Source organism: Medicago sativa, chromosome 6 (genome assembly GCF_051527215.1).
Source record: "Medicago sativa cultivar Bolivia chromosome 6, Bolivia_mono, whole genome shotgun sequence".
Taxonomy (NCBI): Eukaryota; Viridiplantae; Streptophyta; class Magnoliopsida; order Fabales; family Fabaceae; genus Medicago; species Medicago sativa.
The window spans coordinates 44139934-44164243 of record NC_140754.1 but is presented as its reverse complement, the minus strand read 5'-3'; the positions used below and the strand labels follow the sequence as shown (position 1 = coordinate 44164243).

General features: G+C 34.4%; 2 protein-coding genes across 2 annotated transcripts; one reads left to right on the top strand and one right to left on the bottom strand.

Annotated features, from left to right (window-relative positions):
* Positions 1-6176: 6176 nt before the first annotated feature.
* Positions 6177-19059, bottom strand: LOC146915370 (Tic22-like family protein). Its single transcript, XM_085717779.1, has 8 exons — positions 18607-19059; positions 14813-14907; positions 13727-13806; positions 13489-13530; positions 13280-13407; positions 12459-12639; positions 8788-8966; positions 6177-7106 (listed from the first exon to the last, which is right to left on the bottom strand). The coding sequence occupies exons 1-8, from the start codon at positions 18996-18998 to the stop codon at positions 6599-6601; spliced, it is 1605 nt and encodes a 534-aa protein (XP_085573905.1). The 5' UTR covers positions 18999-19059; the 3' UTR covers positions 6177-6598.
* On the top strand, positions 10042-11143 carry LOC146915371 (chromo domain-containing protein LHP1-like). Its single transcript, XM_085717780.1, has 4 exons — positions 10042-10397; positions 10549-10574; positions 10692-10778; positions 11011-11143. Exons 1-4 carry the CDS (start codon positions 10287-10289, stop codon positions 11141-11143), a joined length of 357 nt encoding a protein of 118 aa, XP_085573906.1. The 5' UTR covers positions 10042-10286.
* Positions 19060-24310: the final 5251 nt, after the last annotated feature.

The window sequence follows — 24310 nt, the reverse complement described above, 5'->3', positions numbered from 1 at the left end:
ATTTCTTCGTGAATTACTCTAAAATTGCTATGTTTCGAGAACACCCTAAAATTGTTATGTTTCGAGAAAACTCTGATTACATACTCAAATATAGAAAACATTACAAATGTCCCGAAATCATAGGCAATTACTCTAATACTCCTCTATTTTGCTGGTAAAACCTACTGAAGAAGACTGAAAAACATGCTAAGAATAACGTAAGATGACCTGTCATCACAACTACAAACTTAAATTGTTACTTGTCCTCAAGTAACAAAAGAAAAAACATAAGTTATTCCTTGCATTATTTTCAGTAAAAACATACCTTTCCGCGAATTGAGCTCAGGACGTCTTTCATCACATCTACAACAAAGTAGTAACTAACTTACCACATTACATTCAAGCGGGACCTGACTAGAAGAAAGTACTATATTCTCAGACACACTCTTTTCTATGATACACGTATGTATCACCTAAAGCCAGTAGGGCTAGTCACGAAATTTAAACGGACAGTCAAAGTTAAACTATATACACACTTTGAGGAAAAATGATGAATGAAAAAAAAAACGGATAGAGAGGCTCTCTAGCCACCCTGAACTTTGCCATTTTTTTTATTAGAGGGCCAAAATTGCAACATTTTGAAACTTAGGGGGCAAAAAGTGCAGTTTAGCCTTAATATAATAAAGAATAAGATGATTTACTTTGAGTGCTAGCGTGGTGGCACTCGTACTTTGTTTCCGTTGTGATGTGTGATACACGCTTTAGGATTTATGTATAAAAATGCTGCTTACTCTTGATGATATTCCAGTTTTCTAACACATTCGGTTTCACTTAACGCAAAATCTCTTGATAATGGTAAACTTCTTTTAGGTGAATTGGGAACAGGCTACTTGATTCAAAGCTGAAGTGGAAGGAAATCACCATTTCCAAGCTAATGATATTCACATGCTGTCAGCACACACCTTTTGTGCTAAGTGAGGCACAACTTGACCTCTCTAGGTGATTGAAGAAAGTAAAGCACAGAAATTACCATTTGGATGTACATGTACAATATGATTTTATAGTTTCAACTTTATTTCGAAATTGACAGGGTAACATCTCTAAAGAATCTGTTTCTATTAATTAAATCAAAGACTACTAACTCTGACACGAACAAGTCGACATAGGTAAAAATCTAAAACAATGAATGAATTGAATTGAATGTACATGTGTCGGTGTTATATAGTTCAAGTAGAACCCTTCGAAATAATAAAGATTACATATAGATTCAGAGTTCTATAGAGTTATCACAATCTGTTGCAGCAAATATAATGTCTCTTCTCCAAATGTATTTTTAAGTTGAGGAATATTAAGATGGATGGTGACTAGCAATTAAAATTATTATTAATTTTACTAATATAGTTAATATTGTTATAATATTTTATTTTTCTTGAGAGGTGGTCAATACTGGAGAACTGCCGATCAACGTTAGAGCTCCGCTGCAAACCACCAAAATGTCGCCACGAATCCTCGTGGTGGTCACCGGATGACCACCAGTGAACACCGAATACCACCACCATTGAATATAAAATATTTATGATATAAATTATATCAAATATGTAAGTAAACTATAATAAAAAATTGATTTGGACTAAATATTTGTTGGGCTTAGTAAAACAAATATGTTTTGTGCCTTGACGATAAAACTATTCCGGATTGAATCTTTTATACACAAAATAATAATATAAAAAAAATGCTAACATATATCCTATAAAAAATTATTTTTAAAAAAATCAAAAAATTCAATAATACACTTTAATAGATGGATCAGATGAATATCCATCCAATAATAATCTGAAAATGGACAGGTTTGATGGATTTTATACTTCATGGGTGGGTTTTTTTTTTGTTGTTATAATTTAGAGGACTATCATGGACTAATGGATTGCTTTGATCAATCCATTATGATCCAAATTCATATACATCTATTTCATCCACTTTGCCACCCAAACAAGCAAATATGTGATGGAAGTAGAGGTTGAATCACAATAATTAGGTATAAAAAATACTCCTTCTTGAGGTTATCTTTCTCCCGTGATAAGGTTGTCCTTTTATATTACACCTGAATGCATTTTCTCTTACCTTTATCTTATTCGATAAGTTTGTTTTTTTGTCCTCTAATAATATTCCCTTTGGTTGTTCTTGAATGGCGAAGTGTCTCATATGCTTTTAGGATAAGGTTTCCACACGTCCACTTTAAGATGTGCATTTTGTTGTCTCGCGATTTGCTCTAACAATTCCTGCAATATTTTGTAGTAGTTTTCTGATGTTTTAAAGATTGATTCCTAAACTTTTTTTTTAGCAATTTTATGAGATTTTAAGGTTTGAATTTGAAGGTGAGAAAAACACAAGAAATGAGTGTTTAAATTATGCTGGTCTTTTTTTTTTGTATTGAATCTCTTTTGAAAGGTAAAAGCAATGATGAAAGTGAAGAGATAAAGGGAAAAGTGATAAAATAATGTATTTATCCTGGTTCACCCAAAAATTCGGGATTACATTCAGTCCTCGTTGTCCTTCCAAGGGTTTTTTCCACTATAATCGGAAACTTGATTGCAAAGACAACACTGAGACAACTTAGTCTCAGGTTTCCTTGTTTTAACCTAGATGACTTCCTAATCTCAATCCTGAGATGTACAAAGAGTGAATACAACGGCTACATTATAAGTGTATCTCTTTTGATTTTCTTTGACTATTTATGGACAAAGTATATACTATGAACAATTACGAAATTTAAGTACAGTAGTATATAAACAGGTTGGACTTATATGATTCTATATATGTGTATATGTTCAAGTATCTTAACCTTCTTCACATAAACTTGGTCCTTTATATAGAGGTAAGACACGGTGAGCGTTGCTAAAAAAATCCTAGTCTTTGAATGCTTGATTGAATGTTGAGATGATCTCCATTAATCGCAGTCAGCAAATTAGTAATTTGTTACCATTAATGTTGCTCATAATAAATTTACTCAATTGCATAAGACATTACAAAGTTTCCATTCTTAGCAAAGAGTCCTTACATGCATCAATGAGGTGTACTTTAGTCAGACGCTTGGTACAAAGGATCTCAGTCAAGCCGCTTAAACAAATTATCATTGACTTTCAAAAAGCTTCCACTTGATCTTAATACAAAGCTTTTTCATTATCTATGACACAAAGCTTCACTTCAAGGTTCAGATCGTTAACCATAGTCCATAGTGTTGACTTGATCTAGAAGCAGAACTTCATTTATTTAGAATTTCTTGTGCACTAGTGCATACTAGAGTATCCTTATTGTTCTCATATGCTTTGTGATCCATCCGAGAACATGGCTTAAAGATGATTTGGATACGATACTCGTAAATCGGTGGACCAGTACGGTGGAGGATATTCTTCAATGAGATTTCTAGTGACGGTTATGGCAGGACGACGGTACCTTCAAAACATACACATGTTGTAACGTCCAAGTTAGTATTTGTTTAAGATATGGAAAGGTATTCAAGGTGCGGTTTTGAGATTATGTTGTTGTGTACCAATTGTGGCAGAGGTGCCACGCTTATATAGAAATCTTAGGCCAAGGATTATCGTTGAATCATAAGATTGTAGGTGAACGTGGGTCGGTTTGGGCTGGGTTTGGTCAAACCCAAAACCCGAACCATCTAGGGTACTCTGGTTTGGGTGAGGTGAAATAACCACTTGTTATACCATTGGGTGAGTTTGGGCAAACCCGCTTATTTCTGGGTTGGGTTGGATTGTGTAATGGGTTAAGCCAACTTATTTTTTTATTTTTTTAATATAAAATGACTAAATGACATGCACTCATAATTTTTCTTAAATATTACTCTACTTTTTAATTTTCTTAAAAATAATTGGTTAACTTATTTTTACTATAATTTTATGCATCATAGAATAATAAATTATAATATCAAATAATAAACTCAAAATACTTGCAACAAACTAAAGTTGTATGACAAAATTGCATTGGTATTAAAATAACCAAAAAGTGCAACATTTTGATTTGTAACTCTAGCATGTTTTGATTTTCAATATATAGGGTACAATGTGTATGTTTTAGAAATATAATTTGGTTTATGACCATAACCTTTAGTATTTTTCTTCTACCCTATGAAAATAAAGATGAAAAATATTACATTATTGGGTAAGTGAGTTTTTTGGATCTGGGTCTAGTTTTAACCTGAAACCCATTTGTTTGTATGGGTTTTACATTTTTAGAATCTATACCCACCCAATTACCCGGCCCAACCCATATTTTTTGGTTTTTTGGTGGGTTCGACCGGGTTTTTTGGGTTGACCCAACCTATGTACACCCCTAGGTGAAGTCGTCATGGGACCGTGTTTCATGCTATGATGAGCTCGGATTGCATTGTGTGAGCGCATTCGGGAGGTGTTGTGCTCGTCTACTTATCTTATGTTTGTGGGCCGTTGTATGGCCTTTTATAGGTCGATATTGGACCATTGAGTACCCGAGGTTTGGTAGAAAACACTTTGTTATAATCAAAACTTAAGGGCTTAAGTTCTTTAACCAATTTCAGTATCACAAGCTTCCCATTTTTAATAATGACAAACCCTAGCATTTTGAGGTGCAAAAATTTAAATAAAAGAAGTAAATGATTGTTAGCATATAAATGTCATTGCTTTAACTCTAGATAATAACTTCAAAGAACAAAATGTAGATATTACAATGAAAAGAAGTATAAAAAACGGGGACAAAAATAGAAGGGGGATGTCGTAATATCATAATTGTTGGTTGACAAAGATTAAGACAAAACCTAGAAAAATTTATGAGCCTCGATGAGAAAGTTGAAAATGGTGAGGATATAGAAAGAGAAAAAAAAAATTCAAGAACCAATCAAAGCCTTAAAAAAAACATCCATCAAAGAGATGTTCGAAAAAAGTCCCTGTTACACCAAATATGTCTTACATGATAGGAATACTAGTTGTTTTCGCATAATACATATGTCTAATTCAATTGTTCAACATTCTTGATAATGAGGTCGATAACAATATGTTATCTAGAATACCTATATTGATGAAGTTAAGAATGTTGTGTTCAACGTGGACAACTGGACTTGATGGTTATGTTGAGTGTTTCTTCTAATCTTATTGAGACATTGTTGGTAGGGATGTCTTCAATTATATCAATCAATTCTTTTATGACGGGTGGATATTACCTAACTGAAAATCTAATCAAAAGTGATTCTCATCCCTAAAGCTGATGGATATGATCAAATTGAATAGTTTAGGCATTTCCCAAATTAGTATTTGGTGAATTGTAACTCAGGTCTCGTGGTGTTGGCATGAGACTTTGGGATGTACTTCTCTCAAGGTGATTCAATTCTTCTCGGTGTCAGTTATGGACCAGTTTAGCTTTTTGAAAGAAAAAAATAATATTTAGTGAATTGTCTTTCAAGGAAACTTATTTTGTTTTTTGAAAACTCATTCAAAACACTATTCCCACAGATGATAATCTTAGAAAGAGAGGTTTTATCATAGTTTCTTGTTGCAGTATTTGCAACCATGCTTTAGAAGATGCCAATCACTTTTTTTAGTGTTTATTCATCTCACATATTTGGAACTGGCTCTTTGCCATGATTGAGATGAATTTGGACCTCTCATATCCTATTATTTTACTTTCCATCATTAACAGAAAGTGGAGCTCTCAGCTAATTAAAAAACTTCATTATCTCTGCTATTATTTGCATTGTTTGGTTTTGCCTGGAGAAAATTAAGTTTGATAATGTCAGGTTGGATACAAAACATCTATTCCATAAGATCAAGAATGATGTGATGATCTCTACAAACATTTCCAGAGGCACAATCCTCTATTCAAGGGTTCAAATTTGTCAAATCTTTTGGGACATGTCATGTCCCCAATGCTTTTAATATCATTAAGGTTGATTTGATTGTTCGTCCCATGTACTGGATCCTGTGTTACACTGATGGTGTTTCTAGAGGCTCTAATGGCATAACTGCTCGTGTTTAAGTCTTTAGAGATGATAAGGATTCTTTTTTATTGTGAGGACTTATGCGCCTCTTTGATTTATATAAAAAATATATATAAAAAAAACTAAACTATGACTCATGTAATTTGCAATAATACATTGTTGTCATAAACACCACTGATATAGGTGAGTCATATTTGTTCCCTTCAGATTAGTATGATGGACAATGCTTTCTTTATTTTCACAGAACCAAGTATTTATACAGTTTCTAGCTAGTTACTATGTAATACAAGATTTATTCAACATCCCAGAAGTCAGAAAAATGGGAAAACATTGATAAATTACATAGATAATGATGTACAACATTCTGATCAGACATAATCCCAAGCATGATCATCCAACTTTAGTATACACCCCAAAGGCCCAGAGTAGATTATTTCCAGCTCCAACATTTTAACTTCGTTAAACAGCAACCTGATTTTCCAATCTTATTTGGAGACACCAATAAATATCCAAAACTACCTCCAAATGAATCACTCTTCTTGATAACAAAAAGGTTTTATTTAGACCCTCCTCAAAAAATCCAATGTGTAGTTCCTGAGTTTTCGACCAAAATGAGAAACGGTCATCATGCAAGTTTTAGTTTGATCCTCCTCGAATCCAACGAGGACTTCCCGTCCTTCCAACACTAGAATAATAATCACCCACATTAGCTACGAATAGTGGGTCCCGATCTTCTAATTTGTACTCATTACTACCACCAACAGTCACATTGTCTGCTTCTGTCTTCTCCAATTCTTTTGTCAAATCATCCATTGTTTTTTTCAAACTAGCTTTGCTCATTTGGCCTGCTTCTTCAGTAGAGAGACCAACCATTGTGATTTTTGGAAGAAAGGTATTTTGTTTCAAATGTTCTTTATTTACACCTTTTCTTGATAACCCTGCTTTTTCATGTAAATGTTTTGTGCTTGGGTCATGAAACCAATCACCAAAAGGGAGTCTTAATTTGGAATGGTCGTCTTTGGCTGCTTCAGTGCTGCCATCCAAGTTATATTCAGAAGAGTCTGGACAACCAGTTTGTTTAGCATCGTCTTCCAATTTCGGGCAGCTGCTTGATTCTGTAATTCTCATAAAAGATGCTTCACTTCTGCAGGATAACAAAAATTGTTGCAAAGAGAGAACGAAACATTGAATCAGATAGTGTCCTTGTAATAATTAGTGAAAAAAGATAGAAACAAAAACATTTATGTAAATCAAATTGACTTGAGAAAATGCCTCATGTATTCATTTCCAGTTTTTCCTAGTAATTACAAAAGTATCATCTTTATTCGTGCATGTGTTTGAAGATTTCTACAGAAAAAAAGTGAAATTAATAAATAGATGTTTACATCGTTTTCTTCACAAATCTCTGAAATTAGAAAATGAAAACACTATTTTTCTCAACCAAACAGCCTAGAATTTCCATTTTCACTCTCTCCAATCTTTGCACACTTGGTCGCAGAGCAACAATTTGACAATAGAAATGATGGTGTCATAGATACTTAAACCGATTTGTTGGTAGAGAGATGACAAATAACTATTGAAAATAAGGGCCTCAAACTTTAGAGTCATTGAGAGCATTTTAATGACCATTGATGATAGAACCCTGAGTTCCTATACGTGTATTGGCCTAATTATTGGGCCCAATCCACACAAGCACAGCTTCTAGAAGCTTGTAGTAGCTGTGATAATACAAGCAGTTAGGATATTTACTGGAATCTAGGAAGAATTTCAGTTATTTAAGAGAGGGAACCCTAGAGAATTGGTCATTAAGAAGATAATTTCAGTTAAAAATGAGAGAGAAGCCTACAGGGTGAATCATTAAGGAAGTTTGTTAAGAGTTGTTTAGGAGGTAAGTTCTCTCTGGTCTAGGAGTATAGCTCTGGTAGGAGTTCTCTGCACTCTGGTTTATCCTTTCAGTTTTCTGTCTTCATCATTGTAAGTGTTGAGCTCACCATTTTCCAGTTAAATAATACAGTGTTACCTTTGAATTTCTGGGTTCTATCAATTGACAACTACAATCCTTCAAGTTAGATAGCAAAGGCTGGAAATGCACATGAATGACTTGCAACTGTCAACACAGGACATGACAGGAGCATATGACCAAATCAGGACAATGGAAAAATAGAAAGATCTGACAGCATATCTGCCAGATGGAAAGACAGATGAATGGCCTATTACATGCAACAACAACATTGACGCGGGGCACACAGATAAGGGCTCATGAAATGCACCTTTGGGGCTGAGTCTTAGATGGATGACTGAGCAAAGGAACGTGAGTATAGTGAATAGTGACTGAGTCACCTAGCAGAAAGGTCGCCGGGTGTAACTATAGAAAGGCCAATACCTGAAAACACGGTCGGCTGGGGATAAAAAAAACACTATGAGCACACCAAGTAGGCACAATTTGGGTAACCACTTTAAACTCTAGATATTGTGAGACAGATAAAAAAGAGAAGCATAAGCAAAAAATCATTGACATGTGTCGATCCTTGCACGATAAGAACAACAAAATATATTGATCTCAAAGAGAATATACAGGTCTTAGTTTCCCTAATTAATGCTGGACCTAACTAATCCCACTACAAGGAACTTTGATGCTGCAGTAAGCTAAAGTAATTAAATATGAAATACAAGTAATCAAGATTAGTATAACAATTCTTTATTCTTGGGAACCAATTGCCACTATTTGTTCTTTTATACAGATATAATAAACATGACCAGGAAACCTCTTGACAAAGAATAGCATGAGTGAAAATTTCACAAATTGTAAACAACAGAAAAAATACCTTCTTTCAAATGAGTCAACCATATATGGAAATTTCGGTTGTATGCCTGTCGCTTTCCGCAACCACCTGTTACCCAAGAGTACTTTGTCAACAGTATAATGAAACTGGAGTTCTGCAGCTTTAGAAATAACACTCAGTGGTATACTCGGATGGCCCATTTCATCAAGCACCTCTTGAACCTGTCAAGAAAAATGAAGAAACTAAACAATTATCCGAGAGAAATAAATATGGGTATTAATAATATGTATACCTTGAGAATTAATCCCTTTGAAAAACTGCAACGCTACTTTTTTAACTTCAAGAACAAGTTATAGTAGGCATCCCATGCTATGCTTTTTCAATTTTTATCAAGATCGAGATCCGAAACGTAAGATCGCATGATCTCACAATCTTCCATCCTCTGTATGAGTTGGATCACATGTGATTCGCAAATTGGTAAGATCATCACAAGAAAGATCATAAAGATTGTGTGATGATCCCAAAACTGCGCATTTCCGAGTCGGGAATCCCCTAAAATTCCCAAAAATAACACCCATCTCCCTCGACTTGAGTCTCTTGACCCTCTCTACTCATCTCTTTGGCTTCACACATCTTACCCTATCTCTCGAGTTTCGATCCTCTCTGCTCATCTCATGTCTTCACATCAACCCTCTCTTTTATGAGCAGTCATTGTTTGATCCGCATTCAAAATCACTGGAAATGGCTTCTGCAGAAGGTGATAGTGGAGATGGACCGCAGGGGCGGGTGATAGTGAGGCAGCTGAATGTTATGGTGATGGTTATCATTTTAGTTAAATAAGGATCCTATGTTATGTATCTGACTAATTATGATTTGTTTTGGATGTCATGGTTATGATACTTCACTTTTAATTTTGATTTAATGTTCTTTATAGGTTTTTTGCACATTTTGTATGCACTAAAAGAAAACTTCATATTTATATTTAAAATAAGTGGAACAATTAAAAAATACTTATTATAATTGAAAACATGATCTCTTTTTTGATAGGAAAAGTACTTATAAAAATTCTATACCTATTTACTCTTTAATATTAATGATAATATACATATTGTGTTTGACTGTTTGCATAATATATAAAGAAAGAAAACCAAAGCTTTCTATGAATAAAATCCTTAAAATAAAATAATAATAAAAAAATAACACTTTTTTGTAAATAAAATAATAAATGTGGAAAAAATTAAAAGCCAATAAAAGGAGGAACGGAAAGAGAAACTGGCCAAAGGGGAAAGCGCGTTAAATAAAACAATGTAGAGTGATGGATTTTCAATAGATTTATTTACAACTCAGATTCGCACCCAGCCATAAACAGACGCACCTTTTCACACACTCGGTCATAAATAGATGCACCTTTTCGTGTTTTTTTCTCACTCGGAGAATACGACATCGATGCTCTTTTAACGTTGTCGCTGTATCTCCGCATTTTTTCCCGTTCATTTTTTAATCTTGTCTTTTCGGCACTGGTCATTAAGGCTTAATAAGGTATGAGTAAGATAACCTCGACAGCTACGAAAGATGTTCCTGCCATCAATTATCCATCACTCAGTGATGGCTACTATGAAGTTGAAGCTATTCGCAATAAGAGGGTCCGCAAGGTTAAGTTTCTCCTTTTCTTCTTTTTTCAATCATGGGATTTTCTTTTTATTTTATTTTTTATCTTTTATATCTTAGAGATAATCATTTTTCTGTCCAATTTTTTCTTTTGCCTGATGGATTTTTTTTTTTTTTTTTGTGGCAATTTTACAGGGTAAGGTGGAGTATTTGGTCAAATGGTGAGTACCCCTTTTGTTTTTGTTCTTGTATACCTTGATTGTGATAAAATTGAAGGAGAAAGGACCAAATGTGATCTTTTTAATAATATTTTATTTCTGTTTTTTTTATCACTGAAGGTTCTTATGGGATGAGACAGCAAACACTTGGGAGCCTCCAGAAAGTTTAGCTTGCAGTGCTGATATTATTGAAGCTTATGAGAAGAGGTAATCCCTTGTTCTTCTGTACAATGTTTACATTTTTCTTTAGATTATGTAATCATGAGTAAGTATGAAAGACGTATTTCCATTTACGTTTTTGTATGTGTTGTGTTTGCTATGAATATGAATGAGTTGGTATACGCATAGCCGACCAGTGTTGTCAGAAACTGGATAGACTTAATGACTGGACTTTATAACTTGTTTTCTTACAAATATTTGTTTATTCATTGTTTTGAAGCTTGAGCTCAGCAAAGCATCGTAAGCGCAAATACAAGCGTGGTGTTGGCAGCAGTCTTGGAAGAGCCAAACACGCTACTGATGATAGCTCAGTGAATGCTTCAGAAGAGGATACTGTGAAGGGTGATAGCTGAGCTGGATGAAGTGGGGTAAGGGCTGGTAGTAGTGAGGTTGCTGAATGTTACGGTCATAGTTATTAGTTAGACTTGGGTCTTACATGACTAATTACCAACTTATCTTGGATGTTATGGTTTTATTGTTTACACAATATGTTTTGGTTCTGAATTCTGAAAGTTCTGATTTAAGTTCTTGATTTAATAATGTTATTAGTTATTAGTTATTTTTCTTGGGGGTATATTTAGTGAGAAATGTTATTTAATGTGTGTGATAGAAGTCATTTTAAGCCATTAGGTCAAAACAAATGGCTGTGTTTAGGATTCTAAAATCAAAATATCACGTGCCTTTTCTTGTTTGTTGTTCATCTCAAAAAATTTCTAAACCTGAACATAACTTTTCTGCCATTGTCACTGTGGAAGTTTTTCACGTACAGTTACACTAATTTCCAACATGCAACTACGAAGCCAGAGTCCCCTTCCTTTTGATTTATGAAATATTAATAATTCTTTGTAGATCTTATGAAATAGATCCTGATTTGTGAAATACAAATTTTTAATTAATTTATGCAATATTGGTTTTGCTGGATCTAGTTTTCTACAATTCTTTCCCTGGTTTTTGTTGGTTTTGATTCACCTCCAGCGAGGTTCACTTTAATCCAGAAATGACGGCAACTCTGATTTTGATCCAGTGACCTTCATGTTTATATGGGTTTTGAATAACACATTGCTACGCTACTGGTTTAATCTAGCAGTGTTTATTTTTATCCAGCAATGTCAATGGTGGCGGTGGCAGGTCATACAATCCATGGTGGTGAGTGGGACTGTGTTTGTTACCAATGAAAAAGTGGTCTGGAAACTTTTAGTGATTGGAGAGGTAAAGTCGTGTGACTGTTAAACAGAAGCTTTCAGGTTCATCTTGGGTTTTAAAGGCGAAGAGCAAGAAGAGTTCCTCCCCCTCTGACATAAAAAAGTTTTTCTCACAAGATATTCCCCCTTTTTTCATATTCTGTACACACACACACAACGTATATATGTATTAGTAGAATTTTTTATTTTTGAAGGATCTTATGGTCCTTGTTACATTCCTATATTTTATGATGTTGGAACCCCCCATCACAGGTACGATCTTGATCTTGACAACATTATTTTCAATAACAAACATCATCATCACTTACTTGAACATCAAACAAATACTAAATTAGTCAATCAGTATGAAAGGTTCAGCTTGAAAACTGTATTCCATATCAGATTCTTATTCACTACATTGAAAAAAATTTGTCCTCAGCCTTGTACTTAATTAAACAAAATAAAATGTTCATTAAACTAGTCATACCTCTGGAGGCTCCCCTAAACTATCTCCAATTTCCTCAACCACTTCTGCTGCCAGGTTGTCATCAACTACATCTCGCCGCCGCTGAATGTGCCGAGTTTGAATTAATGTATGGAAATGTTGATCAACAGCTTCTTCAAGAATGTTATCAAGCATGTTTTTATCAAAAAAGTAGGGAGTATACCTATTCAAAACAAACAATAACATGGGCATATCAGTTGTAGCTTTGGTAGAAAATATTACATTTCTCATTGCTCTAAAGGATCGGCTATATCAGTGAAATATGTCCTAAATACATAAGCAACACTATTTTAGGATATAATATTTAATTTTTTCTTTTCACTACATATCACCATGATAACAAGTCATTCTTTGGAACTACGTTTTATTTCCATTTTTTTATTATCGGTTATTAAGATTAGTCTAAATAATAGTGTTTGAGCTTGTCCTTTCAGATTATGAGATATAATAAGATGGAATCACCATTTTGATAAACAAAATTGTAGGATCAGGCAATTTATTTGTTCAAATTTACGAAATGGAAAGTTAGTCCCTCAAATTGAAGCTTGTCAACCAATTTAATCCTTTTGTCATCTAAAAGGGACGGAATTGCTGAATTGAGACGTTATTTAGGGCGTGCTCAAGTGGAGCATAATTTCATAATTGGTTGAACCGATTAACAAAAGGAATAAATTGACCGATAATTTTCAATCTCATGGACTATTTTGCTATATTGAAAATTTGAGGGAACAAGTTTTCCGACCTTGAAGCTCTCTGACAATGACATGAATTCACACAAAATAAGGAAGATGAGCAACATGTACCATTTAATACCATCTGTAGTTGCTATTGCAATATCCAAGTTGTGAGCACTAAACACAGGCACCCCATCAACCTTTTTCCCAAAACCACTGTGTGGGATTGTCTTCAGAAGTTTATTAGCTGCCTTGACCTGAAGGAAAAATATTTGCATATTTAAAGATCATATTCAAATAAAATTAAAATATGTGCAACAATGAAAGAAAAATTATACCTGCTTCTCGTTGGGAACAAATTGGAACAGGTGAGGCTTTTCCTGCATGGTACGTAGCAATTTGAAGTAATAAAAGAATATTAACATATTAAATTTCATAATTAGGAACAAACATCTACATGCAATATGCATCACTATGTTTTTCTAAGCAACCAAATCAAAAATGGATCATATGTAAGTGACTAAATGAAGCCAGCACAACTACAGCCCAAATAGCAATTGAAAAAGTCAACAATACCTTGAAATGTTCATATGCTAAATCGAGACGGCAGGCGCCCACCACACCACTTGGAATATTCAGTTTTTTTACATATGAAACTAAGACAATTAAAATTTAAAAAGGTCAGTATTTGGTGTTAATTGCAAATCAGAGATCAACACTAATCAAAATATGCGATCAAAAGAGAATAATTCAAGGAAAAAAGGAATGTAAACATATAATGTTAACAGCACAAATGAGTAATGCAAGGATCAGATTCAGTCACAGTAGGTCAGAAACGTGTAATTCAAGGATGAGGTTCGGTCACTAATTTGCATAGTGCAGCTACATGAGGTTGGAAAAATCCCAATGGGATTCTTGACTCATGGGCTCCAGGTTTGTCCCTTAACTTTGGAACATATGTGTACGAGTGTATCATAATAGTTTGGAAAAATCAAGTAAAATTTTATGGCAGTGTGCATTATATGTCACATATTGATGCACTTGGTTGGACCAAAATGCACAAATATTAGGGGTGCCTCTCTGCCACTTAACTTACGGGATAGGGTTTTGTTTTCAGATTAATATTCGTGTTCTGCATATGGCTGCTATAATGCAGTTGCTATTTCAGATATGGAGAGATGGAGCAGTCCTTTTACATTCTTGATTCTTTTATCTTGTTTTCTATGTAGTGGAAGACCCCTTAGCTTCATTTTCCTCAATTCACTCAAATGAAATTTCATTTTCTATTTTAAAAAAAATTAATAAAATATTAAAGTCGAACCTGCTCCCATCCCTCACCCAAACAAATAAGAAAAGACAGGTGATTAACAACTAATCATCAGCTTGTTAAAATGTTCCATTTCACAAAATAAAAGTCTGTTTCTTAACTTCAAAAAAGCTAATTGGCATTCAAAAGGTGTTTGGCTAGCAGCTAAATATATTAGAATTAAGCTATAGTAAACAGGAAATAAGCAAGCCTAGGTTGCAAATTAGATAACATCACAACCATAGATTATTCAAGTTATAGGAAAAACTTTGAAGAATATGATAAAGCACAAACCATTCAGTAATGTTACAAGCAAATGAAGGGACTGTAAAAAGAGGGAGTATCGATGAGCTAACCTGCATCTCCTAGATCAATAAAAAAACGAAATACAGGGCCATTCCTCTCACTCTTGGTGATTGCTGCAAACATTTTTTTCAGCCACTCTGGGGTTCTGCAGAAAATAGATAAAAGGGGAAACAAATTATGCTTTCAGAAAATGATGGACAATAACAGCTTAATCGTTACTTCATTGAGGTAAACAAACACTGGCCACAATTTCAATCCCTAAACTCCTTTCAATGGTCATAAATCCATTATCAATGTTGCACAACTCCCAAGCATCTTGGATTTCGTAAGCAAGATGTCATGTGTTTGTTACATCGGTATGAGAAATGAGATTACCCTTACTCTTAACATCTCTATTGGATGCCTAGAATACTAAAAGAAACAAAAGACTAGCTCGCATTTGCTTAAGAATGCAGGGTGATTCAATTGTCCTCAAAACAGACACGAGAACTCTAAACGCCGGGCATCACACCTCCACAACAGACACCTTCCTATTTTTTTTTTTTTTTGGTGGTGGCCGAGGTTTGAACCTCAGACCTTGCATATATTATGCATTGTCCTTACCAACTGATCTAAGCTCACGAGGACACAGACACCTTCCTATGTTCTATCATTAAGTGACCCGGGAATTTATTTTTTTCATTTCAGTACCGATTTGGATAAAATTCTCAAGAAACACTTTATAGTAAAAATATTGAAAGAATCTTGCAATAACTGTCAGCTTTAAATAACAGCTTCTCACATGAGTTGAAATCATCTACCTCTTTTTTTCAAACTCGCTCATTTAACCTCTCAGTAAACATCTATAAGTTTATAACTTTTCTGCATTGTTGTCAATCGCTGATCACGGAAAATAGAAATTTGTTCAAATTTCTCTGTATTATAGCCGTTATACGACAACACTTCGTACTAAATCGTGTATCACAAAACAATGGCGTTTTTTCGAATTCCGCTATGCCATGGTGATATAGCAATAACCGCTATTCAACAACATTTCTTTCCTTTAAGTAAAAACCATATATTTATTATAATTGAAAAGCTCCAATGAACTAGAAGCTAATCCAAAATTGTTGTCCAAATAGCATTACCCAATCCAAAGTGGATTCCTTCTACAAACAAATTTTGACATGACTAAGCAATAATCTAATTGAGCTCATCATCTTATCCACCAATTAAAAACAAAAGTTACAGCAACAAAAAAGTTACAACCAATCTTAATTTAAGGGAAAACAATCATTTTGGTCTTGAATGTGTCAGGCGCTGTCACAAACACATCCCCAGTGCCTTCTTCTGTTAGTAATTTATGGACCAAATTGACCAATGAAAAACAGATTCAGTAACTAAATTGATTACCTAAAAACATATTTGAGGACCAAAATGATTAATAAAGGAGCACTTGTAGATGTTTTTGCAATTTCGATACATTCAGGGACCAAAATGGTGGTTTGCCCTCTGATTTAATTTGGAGTAAACCACCAAATTAGTCCATAATTTTATAGGGTGCTCTCAAATAGTTACCTGAGATTAAGGATATTTTAAAAAAGGTCCATGACTCTATTAAATTGTCAAGTTGGTCCTTATATTTAACCACTTACTATCAATCAGGTCCCTATATTTTAACAATTTACTATCAATTTGGTTCATAATATGTCTAACCACTTACTGTCAATTTAGTCCGTAACAGTAAAATTTGACAGAGTGATAGACTTTTTGAAATAATCATAATATCAGAGACGTGTTTGAGATTGTCCTACAAAGTCGCGAACAAATTTGGTGGTTTTGACACTCAGTATTTTGAAATTAATTTAATATTCAAGACCAATGCGACAGCGAGTTACACTTACACAGACCTTTTATGACATATTTGCTGAAGATAACAACAGCTTAACAACAAAACACAATCTTCAATATCTATTTCAAACCTATAGTATTGTCAATTTAATCACTCATCGTCAATATAGTTCCTAACTTTACCATCAAATTTGGTCCCTAACTATTAGAAAGACAAACTAATATGAGTAAAATTTGACAGAGTCAGACCTTTGAGAAAAATATTTATAATCTCAAAGACCTATCTTTTATGACATATTTGCTGAAGATAACAACAGCTTAACAACAAAACACAATCTTCAATATCTATTTCAAACCTATAGTATTGTCAATTTAATCACTCATCGTCAATATAGTTCCTAACTTTACCATCAAATTTGGTCCCTAACTATTAGAAAGACAAACTAATATGAGTAAAATTTGACAGAGTCAGACCTTTGAGAAAAATATTTATAATCTCAGAGACCTATTCGCGCACTCCTCCAAATTTGGTGGTTTACTCTAATTAAATTTGACAACAATAATAACAGCGTATGAATTACGAATAAAACACAATCTCCCAAGCACTAATATACTAATATGAGTAAATTCGACAGAGTCGGAGAGCTTTACGTAAAATGTTTATAATCTAAGGGACCTATTTGCCCGCGCCTACAAATTAAATGGTTTGCTCTAATTAAATTTGACAACAGCAGCAGCAGCTTACGGATAAAATTCAAAGCACTAATATACTAATACGAGTAAAATTTGACAGAGTCAGAGACTTTTACGTAAAATATTTATAATCTCAGAGACCTATTTGCCCGCGCCTACAAATTAAATGGTTTGCTCTAATTAAATTTGACAACAGCAGCAGCAGCTTACGGATAAAACAAAATTTTCAAAGCACTAATATAGTAATACGAGTAAAATTCGACAGAGTCAGAGATTTTTACGTAAAATATTTATAATCTCAGAGACCTATTTGCCCGCGCCTACAAATTAAATGGTTTGCTCTAATTAAATTTGACAACAGCAGCAGCAGCTTACGGATAAAACACAATTTTCAAAGCACTAATATACTAATACGAGTAAAATTTGACAGAGTCAGAGACTTTTACGTAAAATATTTATAATCTCAGAGACCTATTTGCCCGCGCCTACAAATTAAATGGTTTGCTCTAATTAAATTTGACAACAGCAGCAGCAGCTTACGGATAAAACAAAATTTTCAAAGCACTAATATAGTAATACGAGTAAAATTCGACAGAGTCAGAGATTTTTACGTAAAATATTTATAATCTCAGAGACCTATTTGCCCGCGCCTACAAATTAAATGGTTTGCTCTAATTAAATTTGACAACAGCAGCAGCAGCTTACGGATAAAACACAATTTTCAAAGCACTAATATACTAATACGAGTAAAATTCGAGAGTCAGAGACCTTTTCGAACTAACATGAACTTGCAAATAAAACACAATCTTCGAAGCACTAATACAAATCTTCAAACAACTGATACAAATAAAACACAACCTTCAAAGCATTAATAAATATACTAACACGAGTAAATTCGACAAAGTCTGATACCTTTTTCGAAATATTCATAATCTCATAGATAACATCAGCTTGCAGATAAAACACAATCTTCGAAGAACTAATACAAATAAAACACAATCTTCGATGCGCTAATTTACTAATACGAGTAAAATTCGACAGAGTCAAAGACTTTTTCGTAATATTCATAATCTCAAGATAAACAACAGCTTAAAAATAAAACACAATCTTCGAACTAATACAAATCTTCGAAGAACTAATACAAATAAAACACAATCTTCGAAGGGCTAATTTACTAATACGAGTAAAAGAGTCAGAGACTTTTTCGTAATATTCATAATCTCAAGATAAACAAAAGCTTAAAAATAAAACACAATCTTCAATTTTGAATTTCAAAGCTAAATTGAAGAAACACAAAAAATTGCGACAAATTCGAAATAACCTTTTAGTGATGAAAGGAATATCAAAGTGAGTAGAAACAGCCATAAGACCAGTTCCAGAGAGGTCACACATACTGAAAACCTGACCAACAAAAGCCGGACCACCACTGCCACCGGTGATGTTTTTTCCATTCAGCCGCGAAACTCGGACCGATTTGGGGGAAGAACGAGTTGACTCGGCGGTGGAGGAGAGAGTTACGGTGGAGAGAGGTGGTGGGAGGAAGAGAGGGAGGGAGATTGCGGAAGGTAGTTGAGGTGAAGATGAAGGTAGAGGAGCAGGAGGAGGAGGATTGAAGAGAGAGATGAAATTTGAAGCGGTGGAGTGGAGGAAGGTTGAGAGGTGGTTGTGGTGGTGGTTGTTACGGCGGCGGTGTGGTGAAGACGGTTGAGCCATGCACGGGATTTGAGTTTTTGGGTAAGGGATTTGTTGATTGAGAAGAGTGTTTGGTTACTGTGTTGTTTTGAACTTTTCAACAATTATTTATTGGGGAATTAGTCACTTTAGTCCCTGAATCGGAAGGGATTCGTCACTTTAGTCCCTGAATGCAGATAAATTGCAAAATAGTCTCTGAATGTAGACTTTGTTAGTCAATTTAGTCTCTAAATGCAAACTTCGTTAGTCAATTTAGTCCCTGAATGTAGACTCCGTTAGTCACTTTAGTCCCTGAAATTGACCATGCAGGGACTGTTTTGCAATTTCTCTTTATTCAGAGACTAAAGTGACGAATCTTCTCTCATTCAGGGACTAAAGTGACTAATTCCCCATTATTTATTTTAAGTGATTATTCAATTACAACAAATTAAGGCATGTTTGGATTGAATTTGACACGATCGTTTGAGTTTATCTATTAGTATATTTTATGTGACTATTTGAAAAAACTTATGGGAATTGTTTTTAACATTGTTTTTTTTGAAAAGAAATCTTATATCATTTTATTATTTACACTGTGTTTAATATATTTTCTCAAAAAGAGAAAAGGAAAAAAATTATTGTTCAATATAACTTGGTGAATCAACCAAAACCTATTTACTACTTCCTCCCGTCATATTACATGCAAAAATCAACTTTTTAAATTTATTGAATTATTAATGCATATAGTTTATAAATGTGACCAGGTATATTAGTTATTCGATGATCTTAAAAATTTGTTTTTTTCTCGTAAATGTGAACGGAGGAAGTAGTTTATAAAGTGTCGATTTTGCTAACTTATGAACAATCTCGTTTGTTTGTCTCTGCACAAACTCAACATTAAAATTTATATAAATTGTCTCAATATAGTTCTACAATTATTGATAATAGCACCAAATTCTCTAGCATTACGTTTCAAGGAAGTCAAACTATCAAGTATCAACCACTCTTTTTGTGTTTAGGTGAAAGTCTATTGACTCCAAATTTAATGCATGAACTCAAGCAAGTGTCGATAGCAAGTCTGTAATATCCCGCTTATCAGTATCGGAATATTATCAGTCAAGCGTGCCAGAGGAAGAAAGTTTATGAAAAGTAAGTTGACGGAAATATTTATTATGTGATGTCAACTTAAATCAAGTTAAGCATCAGTGTCGGATTTAACACGCCTGAGGCAAGGGTATTCTGGTAATTGCACGAAAAAGGATATTTATTGGATTTGGGCACCAAAATATCACATTTTCCATCTTCCTTCTCTCTCTAGGTTTTTGGGTAAAGAATTCTCTCCTCCTTCTCTCTAGATATGTGCCCCTCCTTCCCTCTCCAATTCATCCAATGCTTTCCAAATCATGCAATTGGTAACCAAACAAGAATCATAGAAGCTTCAAGGACAAGAAACAACAAAGAGAAAGGATTGAGCAAGGATTCTTGGCTTAGGGTTTGAACTTGGGAAAGCTTGGAACTTGAGGAATCACAAGGAATATGTTAGGTGAGTTCTTAGATAGAACCCACCATTGGGATTATGTGTTTAATTGCAAGCAAATCATGATTTTAGTTAAGTTTAGAGAAAAATGATTTTTAGTACCCTAGCCTTGATCTAGTCTTGTACATGTTAATATTGCCATGAAAGACGTTTTATAAGGTATATATATGTTGCTGGATGTTTTGGTGCATTGCAGGAACCATTAGAATGAGTTTTGGGTCAAAAATTGGAAATTTGGTACCACAGACCCGAAGAACTACGCTATTAGCGAAATCTACGCTAATAGCGAAATTCTTCAGGATGAGCCACGCCCCAGCTGAGCTATTAGCGCAGCTCACTGGTCTTGGCCAACATGCTTTGGCTTGTTGGTCCATCCTAGGGTCGGTGGTTCATTCCATAGCCTTTCTTTCATCGTTTTATAACTTTATAACCCCAAAACAACATCTAGGCAATGCACATAACATCAAATGATTCTTGAAATGAAAATCATGGCAATCTTAACATGAATGGCAAGAGTGATTCAAGAGAGATTAGCCGAATTACTCGGGTAGCAAAGAACTAGGCATGGGATGAAAGTAGAGCCTTGACATAGCTTGTCAAGAACTAGAATAGTTAGTAAAGAATAGAATGTTAGGCATGAGTAGTATGCTTGATTAGATGCGAAGTGATATAGAGTATTCTCTTCGTATAGAAACTAGAGTGCCATACAAGTGTGGTCAGACGTGAATTGATTAGACATCTCTTCACATAGCAAGTTAAGCAAGCATATAGTTTACCTCTAGTCGGATCGTATAGGCATCCGAGGAAAAAGAGATAGCATTTATAGATTTAATACTCATGCATATATATATAGACCAAGACTTTTAAGTTAAAGGTGCCATGTCTCTTGTGGCCACACTAGGTTGGCTCAAGGGGTTTCCATTAGGTGAAACGGGGTTAGCCGTAAGGAACCCGCATGTCACTTAGTAAGCAAGATGTAGTGGTCGTGTCTCTTGTTGATGTGATCCTAAGATATTCTCCCTTGACAAGAATAATAAAGTCATTATGGAATAAAAGAACCAAATTATTTTTGGTTCAAATTTTTATTTTTCGTAGGTCATTATGTATCTGTCTTGTATTCATCATATCTAGAGCTCTGTAACTCCGATTGAGGTGATCTTTGAAGCGTTGGAAAGGGTACAAAATCATCTACATTTCATATGTTGGACTCAGAAGCAGAATCGGCGTATATCATGGTCTAAAAATGGGATTAAAGTGGAGGACGTGATTAAATGAAGGAGCTGAAGCAAAAGAGGTGAAACACAATTAATTTGAGTAGTTGAAGAGCATAATCTGAAGCAAAAGTAACAGCCATGAGTGTTTAACTTCAAGAATTGATTCAGCCACCTTAAATCAAAACCAATAATTTTGTAACATTTCCTTGTAATAATTAGCCACATAAGAGTTATTTCATTAATCATGATATAATTGTATGCTTTTCAGCATTCTAGCCTATTACCTATATAAAGGGGGCGAAAATAATGAATAGGGGATAAGTAGAATTTTGAGTAAAAAAATACACTTTGTGTGTTGTGAAGCTTTGATTCTTTTTGGTTCTGGATTGAACCAAGTTTTGATCTTATCAAGAATCCTTTCTTGTGGTGATCTTCATTTTTCAAAGACTTATCACTTTCTTGGACTAGAAAGTGTGGCGTCCCTTTTCTTTGCATCCATTCTTGTTTTTGAGTCAAATTTGTCCAAAATTGTGTTCTTGTTTCACAAATTTCGTCCAAATTAAACAAATCCACAATTTGTGTCAAGTTAATCACATTTACTAAGTTTTTAGACCAAATTGTCAAAGTACACGAAATTTCAAATGAACCAAATCAGAGCTAAGCTCTGATTTCACAATAGTTTCTTGTTTACATGAAAAATAACAATTTCTTTTCTTGTGGCGATCCTCGCATCCATAGACTTATCACTTTCTTGGATTAGAAAGTGTGGCGTCCCTGTCTATCCATTCCATTTCTTCGTTTTTGAGTCTTTTCTACCAACAATATTCATATTTCGCTTCCGACGGCTCCGCGACACTTATCACTTGTGTCCACACTAGGTTGGTTCAAGGGGTTTCCATTAGGAGAAACGGGGTTAGCTGTAAGGATCCCGCACGTCACTGCAGGAGTGCCGTTGGTTATACCTTAGATAGGTTTCCATCGGATAGATAGGGATTGCGCTCGGGGTTACTCCACTCGGGGATTTCCGTAAAATGAACTCAGATAATGCTTGTTTGTTAAACGCTAACTTATGAATGAATCTGAATGTGCATATTTATTAGACATGTTTATGTTATGTCATAGAGCCTTGACGTAGATCGTCAAGAATTAGTAGAGCCTTGACGTAGATCGTCAAGAATAGTAGAACATAGACGTAGATCGTCAAAACTAGTATGATAGCAAGATAAGATACGTTGTTAGAAACATCGTATTTTGCATTAGAGCAGATAGAGAAAGATATGCCGATGACGATCTTAGGTTTCCCCTAATCGTCCGGTTTAGAACCGTGTCATGATTATGTTAGAATTAGGCCTCGATACGTAGAGCATATTCTTGGCATTGCGGTTTTAGATTCCCCTTGACCGCCATGACACGTATATGAAGTGAAGCCTATAACAAGCGAGATAAGACTATGACGGCCCTAGTATGCACGACCGTCTAAGTATGCAAGTCCCCACACACGTATAATCAACCGTCAGGTTGTATTTTAGACACGTGGTGACCGTATGTTTCCCCTGAGGTTGCCTATAGCCTAGGATTTAGGGGAACTCACTGAGACATTATGTCTCATCCCAATCTTTATTTGTTTCAGATAAACAGGTTGGATTAGCAAGCTAGTAGCCGAATGGATGATGCGATAAGTGTTCGTTCGTACCGCTGCAGGACGATGTGGATATTCAAGGATGCATCTAATATACTTTAGAAAGTTGAGTTGTATTATTATTATGTACGAACGCATTTGGTTGTATATATATATATATACTAGTCGATATACCCGTGCTGAGCACGGGTAGCGCGGCTTCGCCGCGCTGTATGGCCGCGGCTCCGCCGCGTGTCGTGTTTTGGCTGTGTTTGGTATAGTGAAAATATGTAAATTATGTCAATTAATAATGTATATATTGATCGGTAGTAATAAACAATTAGAAATTAATAAAATTTTAGTATTGACGATATTAAAAACCTAATAAATAAAAATAATCATAGTTTTTATTTACTAATATGTTCTACTGTAAAAATATTAATAAGCATCCAGTGAAAAATCATAATTAATGTATACTCATTTGTATTCTATCAATATATAGTTCCCATAAAACAAACATATACTCATATACTCCCTCCGTTTCAAAATGAGTGTCGCTTTAGCCAAAAAAATTTGTTTCAAAATGAGTGTCGCTTTGACGGTCTATGTTAGAACACCATATAAAAGTTATAAAAATACTACTATATATTAGATTAGTGTTCAAATTCACTCCCGTGTATGAAGAGTTGATAAATATAGAAATTAAATTTTATATGGAGTTTTTTCTATATAGTAGTAATATTTTTATAGTCCATCCGTTTCAAAATAAATGTCCAAGTCAACCATTTCACATATAACAATGCACAATTTTGACTGTTAATATCTTGAATTGTCTAAAGTAAAAAATTATAGAAATTTAATATTTTGAAAATATTTGTCGAGACAAATCAAACAACACCTTACATTCTAATATTTGTATTTATACGTTAGTTAAAAAGTATGGTCAAAATAAGTCAAATAAATAGTATACATTTGTAAAACTTGG

Bases quoted from the DNA above. Each gene is read 5' to 3' on its own strand.
- LOC146915370 (XM_085717779.1), bottom strand. From the start codon at position 18,998: ATGGCTCAACCGTCTTCACCACACCGCCGCCGTAACAACCACCACCAC. The intron at 13,807-14,812 runs GTTAGCTCATCG...TAATTGTCTTAG, and splicing joins TATTGATCTAGGAGATGCAG to TTTCATATGTAAAAAAACTG. The intron at 13,531-13,726 runs GTATTGTTGACT...CGTACCATGCAG, and splicing joins TAGCATATGAACATTTCAAG to GAAAAGCCTCACCTGTTCCA.
- LOC146915371 (XM_085717780.1), top strand. From the start codon at position 10,287: ATGAGTAAGATAACCTCGACAGCTACGAAAGATGTTCCTGCCATCAAT. The intron at 10,398-10,548 runs GTTAAGTTTCTC...GCAATTTTACAG, and splicing joins GCAATAAGAGGGTCCGCAAG to GGTAAGGTGGAGTATTTGGT. The intron at 10,575-10,691 runs GTGAGTACCCCT...TTATCACTGAAG, and splicing joins GTGGAGTATTTGGTCAAATG to GTTCTTATGGGATGAGACAG.